This window comes from Mus caroli, chromosome 2 (assembly GCF_900094665.2).
Source record: "Mus caroli chromosome 2, CAROLI_EIJ_v1.1, whole genome shotgun sequence".
NCBI classification, from domain to species: domain Eukaryota; kingdom Metazoa; phylum Chordata; class Mammalia; order Rodentia; family Muridae; genus Mus; species Mus caroli.
In genome coordinates, this window is record NC_034571.1 from 146,464,682 (window position 1) to 146,473,045 (window position 8,364).

General features: G+C 46.9%; 1 protein-coding gene across 2 annotated transcripts in view; it reads left to right on the plus strand.

Moving 5' to 3' along the window:
- Cbfa2t2 (CBFA2/RUNX1 partner transcriptional co-repressor 2) overlaps positions 1 to 5,950 on the plus strand; it is a 102,571-nt gene extending 96,621 nt beyond the window's left edge. The window contains exon 11 of one of the 2 annotated variants that reach the window (XM_021185573.2): positions 292 to 5,950. In XM_021185573.2, the coding sequence (XP_021041232.1) occupies positions 292 to 588 (297 nt within the window). In that variant the 3' untranslated portion in view covers positions 589 to 5,950. The remainder of the gene's footprint in view (positions 1 to 291) is intronic. The other variant, XM_021185575.2, reaches the window with a different exon arrangement.
- Positions 5,951 to 8,364: the final 2,414 nt, after the last annotated feature.

Consider the following 8,364-nt stretch of genomic DNA (forward strand, 5'->3'; position numbering starts at 1 on the left):
ATTTGGGAGGGAGAGCAGGAGGATCAAGAGCTAAAGGGCAGCCGGGCGTGGTGGCGCACGCCTTTAATCCCAGCACTTGGGAGGCAGAGGCAGGTGGATTTCTGAGTTCGAGGCCAGCCTGGTCTACAAAGTGAGTTNAAAAAAAAAAAAAGAGCTAAAGGGCATCCTCAGAGACTTACCCACAGGTCTGTAGCTCCACAGTCCTTGCTGTACCATGCAGATGACAAGTGACAGTGGCAAGCCTGCCCATCAAGATGTCAGCAGCCACTAACTGATGCCTGTGTCTTGCAGAACTGCTGGAACTGTGGCCGAAAAGCCAGTGAGACATGCAGTGGCTGCAATATTGCTCGCTACTGCGGCTCCTTCTGCCAGCATAAGGACTGGGAACGGCACCACCGCCTCTGTGGCCAGAGTCTACATGGTCACAGTCCCCACAGCCAGAGCAGGCCACTGCTCCCTGGAGGGCGGGGCTCAGCCAGGTCTGCTGACTGCAGTGTGCCCAGCCCAGCCCTGGACAAGACCTCAGCTACCACCTCACGGTCCTCAACACCTGCCTCTGTGACAGCCATTGATGCCAACGGGCTCTAAGCTACAGACTCCACCTGCCCTGATGACCCCTCCACATGGCAGAATGCTTGCACCAGTGGGCTGGCTATTAGAACAAGTAGCTGTTGGGTCGTCAGCAATAAGTGAAGTTGGCAGAAGCATCCAAGAGGCACTCCACAGCTTCTCTGGAATTTGCCACGTGTCCTTGGAAGAACTAATGTATCGTTCTCTGCACACAGGAAGTAGCTTGAGCTGCCTCCTCTATGGCTTTCCTGAGGTTCCTCTTCCAGCTAAAGCTGGCATAACCAGCCCCTTCTCAGTGTATACACCAGCTCTCTCCGACTCCTTGCATTAGCATATTGTCAGTAGTGTCCCACACTGTCCACGGTAGAGGCCTGAAGACTGGTAGCAGGCTTAGGAGGAGGCCCTTCCTTCCCCTGCCTTCAAACAGTTCCTTGAGCCCCATATCCACCTTCGAGTGACACTGATTGGCCTAAAAGAGACTTGGATAGCACAAAAGCAGTACTCAGGACTCTTTCCTGAGCCACTCAGAGCTGTTAAGATGCTCAGAAATGCAAGAAAGAAGTCACTGTTTCAGTAAAATCTCTAGTAATGATAAAAAATTAAATTAGTCTTCCCAAGCATCATGGATCATTTTGGACAAGATTTTCTAACTTGGCTGTCTTCGTTAGTTTGGAACCTGCCCCTTAACTCCAGTGTTTTTCTTGATTTTGCTTGTGCAAAAAATAATCTCCATTGCATGGATCGGTCTGAGAGAGGATGAAGCCATTGTGCTAGTCTTTTTCTCTGAGCATGTTGGCCAAACTAAAATATTCCGTGGATCACCTTGGAAATGCAGAGCCTCTGCCACTGCTTGACTGTTTAAAACAGTCGCCTTGTTGTATGTGTCCTTCTCTCTCTGGGACTGTGCATGTCTGGATCCTTGGGGATGTCTTGTGAGTAGGTTCTGTTTGGCACCTAAGCAGTGCTCCTAACCCTGATGAGATTATTCACACCTAGTTTTGACACCACCTCATAGGTTCATTATCAGGTGGACATTTGAGGCATCCTTTTTCTGTGCTACCTGTTTGATAGTCTCCCTCACAGCTCAGAGTTTGTGAAGAATGGGAACCGTTTTTGAAGAGCCTGACCTATTTTTCTTCCCATCTTCAGGAACTTTTCCAGTTATCTGATTCTCCAAATAGAATTTGGAGACATTGATCTGGTCATTATTGGACCTATTGATCAGGCCAAGTACTGCTCACATCTTTTCCTTGCCATCTAAAGTTTGTTAGTTGTCAGCACCTTGCATCGGCCACTCAGTATACTCCAGAATTGTTTTGCCCTGTGCAGTCAATTGGGATAAGTCATTGCCTTTGATCCTGTTGGCTTTTGGAAGCTGTGGTCACTTTGTGTACAATGAACAAGTCTGAATACTAACGCTTGCCCCATAAAAGTATGGATGTATTGTCCTTGCACACAGTTAAGGCTGATTTAAAAATACTGAGTTCCTATCTCATTGGAACAAGGGTTCTCAGACTTAGAAACATAGACCTTTAAAATCATGTTATTTTAGCATAGAATACCCAAGACCCACTGCTTGCCAGACAGCTTAGTACAGCCTGGCCTCCCTGGTCACATCTCATCAGTCTAGTGGGGACAACTTTGACTTACTAGATAGAGTTAATACCAGACAGCACCATACTCAGACACAAAACTGTGGGCAGATCAGGAGCTTCTGTGAACAAGAGAATGTCTCCTGGTGTGCCCTGGTCAGTTACTCAGTAGTAAAGTGGATGAACACCCTTTAAGTGTTAATTTTTTTTTGCCACAGGACTACTCCAGATAGTTGGAAGAGCTAGAACCAATACATTACTACTTACCCGGTTGGAGATCAGTTTGTACAGCAAAGGTTTGGGTTACAAAATCTAGCCTACCTTTGTGGGCTGTGTGGCCTGTCCGATTCTGAGTTTCTATAGTGCTGTTGGGGACTGCTTTGCTTCTGTGTCCTACCCAGGTTTGTCTACACACTCGGACAGTACTTTACACTATATAGTTCAGTCTCAGACTTGTCTCTATCTTGCCTCTGGTCAGCATCACTCTCGGGGTTTTGTGTTTGGTTTGGTTTTTTGAGACAGGGTTTCTCTGTGTAGCCCTGGCTGTCCTGGAACTCTGTAGACTGGACTGGCCTTGAACTCAGAAATCCACCTGCCTCTGCCTCCCAAGTGCTGAGATTAAAGGCATGCACTACCATGGCCCGGCTTCAACATCACTCTTACATGACATCTGTTTAGGAATTTTCAGATTTAAGGAGTTCCTTTCTGCAGTTCTCCAACTCCTCCCTAGGCAGGAGCAGCAGCAACATCTGGGGTAGGAGCTGGAGCTACAAGTGATTCCTGGCTCACAGCTTTGTTTCTAAGTCTGCTTATATGACCCACCAGGCTGGGAGTGAACATAGAGCTTCAGGCTGCTCACAAGTCTGGCCTCTGCAGTAACTATTTGAGGAAGAAAAATAGTCAGGGCTTGGTCATTCTGTACCGAGTGAGGGATAAAATTGCAGGAAGTAAATAACAAAAGTAGCCAAACTGGGAGCTATGCACCAGTCCTCACTCCAGCAAATGGTGAAGACTTGTCGAAGCTAGCTTGGGACATGGCTTATTTGGTAGCATGGACTTAATTCCCAGTGTGGTATACACCAACCATGGTGGTACATACCTGTAATCCTCTAACACTTAGGAGGTAGAAGCAGGAGAACCAGAAGTTTAAGATTATCCATCGCTGCATAGCAAGCCTGAGTTACATGAGACCTATCCCACAGAAAGACTCATTGAAGGGTTGGTCCCTGCAGCTTCAGAGTGGCTCATGCAGGGAGGTGGAGGTGAGGGCACAGGCTGTGAGTGGCTTTCTCCTAAGGTGCTAAGTTATGTGCAGCCATGCGTCTCCATGGAATAACCTGTCTGGCCCCCCGAGGTCTATCCAGGCATTGGCTGTCAGTCTTCTGTAATGTGGACTCCTTTACCCATTTGATCCCCAGGAAGTGCTTCGAATCTTGATGTCAACTTTACCGTCTTTAGCTTCCAAAGCGGAAGTGTACATTTCTTGTCACCTTCTCAGAGAGAGTGAAGACATTTTTTTCTGAGTGGTTCTGAAACTATCTCAGCAGGTGTGTGAGGCCTCAACACAACTGCAAGTATGTGTTAGTGCTTCTCCCTAGAGCATAAGGAGTGAGCAGATGGCCTTCATTCTGAAAACTGCAGACAGGATTGTGGGTTGAATAAACCTTTACAAATAGGACACATCTTGGAGGCTTACTTCAGAACTGGACTGGAACCAAGGTTTCCAGGCTCCTGGCTCAGGAGCCTAAGCCAGTATACTTTGATGAATGTTAGCTATTTGCAGAGAACTGGGTGGTGGCATGTTTGAACCAAATGTGAGAAAAGCCAGAAGGAACTGAACTGGCCATTGTGGACCAGATGGCCAGCTGTGGAAGATCCTTGATCCAGCAGCTGCTTAGCAGACCCTGGCCACTCAAGTATATTCCTTTAAAGCCAAAATGCTGACTACCTGCTTCTGCCTCATTTGACACCCATTTCCAAAGATGATGGAGCCAGTGTGAGCCAGGAGGAAGCTGAGATGGTGGCTGATAATTCACTCTACCATCTTTCCTTCCACAGCCCAAGAGGTGGCACTTCCTGCTCAGACCCCGTCTTATCAGGCCTCCAGCTGCCCAGTGTAAACTGTCAATGCTTATACCAAAAAGGGCATGTGCAGCTGGTGTCTGCCAGGGACAGCCCAGTCCCTGCCTCGTGGTTCCCAGGAAGAAGCTGCAACAATTCAGTGAATGGTTAAAGGGCTGTTTGATAATAAGGCCTTCGTTCCACTCCTGTGGCTTTCCAAGTTCCTAATGAGGCTACAAAGGCTCCATCCATACAGAAAACCAATAATGTAAATAAAAGCCAATCATGCAAGCATGGTTTGCAGAGGCGGGTGATGAATGTGAAGCCACCCGCAGGATGCATTTGAGTCTGGTTTTTCTGTGCTTTGTCATTTGACTCAGTAGGAACTTTTGTTACTTAACTCTGTGCATAACTTATTTAATGTACTGTATAAATGAACCAAAACTGTTAAATATGTATTTAGTTTGTTCTACTTAAAGTAGTTAATAAAAATGCTATATTCCTTTTCTGACTCAAGCTGGACCAGGCCTGGGGAAGGTAGCACAGTGGTGGAGTGCAAATGCCAGATGACTAGCTGCAGCCTCTGGTATTGTCGCGCTCCACACGTGGACACTCACTCTTCCCTCCCCCACCCCCAGGTCTTTGGTGAAGGGACAGTGGGGCTCTAAGCATCCTTGCTATGACCAAAAGATGATGGCATGAGGGGTAGGGACAGGAAGGGCTGGAATGCTTGCCGTAGAACCCCACCATGATGCTAGTTGCAGCCATCTTCTTTGTCAAGGTGACCATGCTGTGGCAGCAGTAAGTGACAGCAGTAACAGAGATATCCTTGGTTTCTCGCACTCCTCTCCACTGAGTGATCTTTTAGTAATAACATTCAGCCACAGAATGGACATGAATATTTTTCCCAAGTAATTGTTATTTCCTTACAACATTTCAACATTAACATACTTTAGCTTGTGGGACTTTTATGTCCTTTCTGTACTGGCATTAAATCTTAATTTCACTGATGCTTAAGGTTGTGTGACTTGAGGCAATGCTTTTCTTCCAGGCTTCATTCAGCTTCATTTTCTAGTATCAAGTGCCCTCTGGAGGACAAAACGGGGCCTGCTGCTTCTGCTTCCCTCTGAGCGCTAATTCCTATCCAGGGCAATCCTTGGGCAGCTTTATGTTTTCTGAGACCACCTCTATCCCTTGAGGTCAATGATGTTTTCTGGGTACATTTAGGAAATTCCAGAACAGCTCGGGATTCTGCGTTTTTCTGGTGCTTAACTCTACCTTGTTTTGATACCCCTGGATCCCAAGTCTTGGCTTTGGCACATTGTGGGACTAAGTAGAACCTTTCATCAATGTCCCTACTTTAGCTAAGATGCTGCCACCCAAGGATGCCCACTTCAATGCCTTCCATACTTGACAGCACCAGAGAACTATGCATACCTGTCCCCTGTAATGTGGGGGTGCTATCAGTACCCATCCCTGGGTTGTGAGGGTGAAATATGATCAGAAGAGCCAAGTGGTATATGTGAGGATTAACTGTCGAGTCAATGATAACCAAGCTGCAATCCAAAGAACCACAGAAGTTAAATATACAATAAGGGAAAGGCTCGGGGACAGATATCCTTGGGAAGGGGAAATAGGATAGATATGAATGGATTGGGTGAAGGCTGAAACAGAAGCATCACGTGGAGAGGGGAGAAGAGCTAGAATGAAGAGCCATTTGAAGAGTTGTATGGAAACCTAAGACAGTAGGAGCTTCCTAAATACATGCATATGAAGGTGAGCTAAATGAAATCACCAGATAATGAGGAAGAGCAGCCCCAGCTGGCTCTTCACCTAATGAAACTTCCAGGATTGGGATTGTGTTACACCTAATTGAGCTGTTGGCCAAAGGGATCCCATGGGAATTCCCAAACAACCAAGCCTGTTGCCAAGACGGTGCCTATGTAACTCAACTGAACAGAGAGAAGTTAAGCTGATGCCTAGATAGAGCCTTCACCCCTACTCTCAATGGCCAATCTCTGAGCTGGAGGCCAGCCTAGTTTACAGAGTGGTTCAGGACAAGCAACACTACAGAGAAACACTGTCTCAAAAAATATAACAAAAAGACTAATGCTATTCTGTTACAGTCTTAGATCGGTGCCTTGGTCAGCCATCATCAGAGGCGCTTCCTCCTACACCAGATACAAACAAATACAGAGACCCACAGCGAGACATTAAACAGAGTGGAACACTCTGGAATACTCAGCCCTAAACGAGAGGTCTCCCTCAAGTCAGAAAGGCCAGAGGGTGTGGAGGACACAGGCCCTGCAGATCAACATGCTCAAAGCTCATATGAACTCAGAGGGAAGCAGCAAGCACAGGTCTGCACCAGGTCCTCTGCTGGCTATCGTAGCTTCCAGTCGAGAGGTTTTGTGGGATTTCTGAGTGCAGGAATGAGCGGATCTCTGACTCTTGTGCCTTCTCTTGGACTCTTTTCTTTCTGTTAATTTGTTTTGTCTCTGATGTGTTATTATTGTCCCTTAAAGGTTTTTTGGTTTTCTAACAAGAGGCAGAAAGGGAGTGAATCTGGATGGGAAGAGGTGGGAAGGAACTGGGAGGAGTAGAGGGAGGGGAACTAATCAGGAGAAGTAATCAGGGTAGATTATGTGAGAGTAGAGAAAGTCTGCTTTTAATTGAGAGGGGGAAAAGCTGGGGATGGAGGTAGTCAGACAGGTAAGGTGGCACAGGCTCCAATCCCAGCACTTGGAAGTGACAACAGGAAGATTTGAGAGTTTGAATTTATAGTGAGTTTGAGGCCAGCCTGAGCTACATGAGATCCTGCCTCAAACCAGGGAATGGAGAGGACCTGGGTTCAGTTCCTAGCACATAGTGGTTCACAACTGTCTATAACCATAATTCCAGAGAATCCAGTGCCCTCTTCTGGACTCTACAGGTATCAGACGTGATACACAGACTTATATACAGAACAACCAAAAAAAAAAAAAAAAAAGACAAAACAAAAACAAAAAAACCTGGGACATAGTGCAGCCTGATGAAGCTGCTGCTCTTGCCACCGTCCTGAGCTGGCTGTTGTGGTGCAGATGCTAGACAGAGATGAGGTAGGCTGTGAGGGTGCACATCACTAAAGACACACTGTGCCCTCAGTACCCTCACCACAAGGGAGAATGGCTGAGACTCCAGAATCCAGACACACCTGCACCTCTTGGGCCAAGTTCCTCCAGGGCAGCCCTGCAGCTGCCTGGGGCCTGGCCTCTTATTACTCCCTCTTCATTTTTTCCATTTTGCACCTATCTGAAGCTCTCCTGCCCTACCACCTCTCCATCCACTAAAGATCTTGATTAAGCTTAGAAATCTCCTCGAGGACTTGCAGCAGTGTGGACCGGTTTCCACCTAGCAGCTCTGAGCCGTCAGCAAGGAGGCAAGGATACGGGTTGCCTGTTAAATAAGTTAGTTGGACTTGGTAGTATCTCTAAGGAGGTTGAGGCAGGGGAATGAAACTTACATTCTGTCATGTAACTGGAAGTTAACACAGAAGTCTGGTATGGCCATGTGTAGTGAGGCAGGAGGATCACCCAAGTTTTACACTGTCTCAAAACTAAGATAGAAGATGGAAAGTCTGACGCTGTCGCTCAGTAGCACAGCACTTGGGGAGCATTCGAGCCCCTGGACCCCATCCCCAGTACCTGAGAAGAATGAAGTGAAAAGAATCATTCTGACACGTGGCAGGCAGAGGCAGGTGGGTCTCTGAGTTCAAGCTACACAGTGAGACCCTGTCTAAAAACAAACTTGAAGGCCAGCTCTACCTATAACTGAGGCAGGAAGAGCTCAGCAAATTCAAGGCTATGTCTCAAAAAAAAATTGTTTTTTAAAATTAACTCTTGCTAAACAGAAAACATCCTGGGACATCAGATTAAAGATAAAGTCCTTGAGAGAAGCTGGCGGAGGTCTTAAGCATCTTTAAGGTATCAGTGGGGCCAGATGTGGAGGCAGGAAAATACCTTCCAGGCCAACCTGGGCTACATAGTAAGATCTTGTCTCAAGAACAAAGCAAGGGGCTGGTGAGAAAGCTCAGTCAGTACAGCTTTTAAGAAGACCTGAGTTCAGGCTGGGAGAGATGGCTCAGCGGTTAAGAGCACCAACT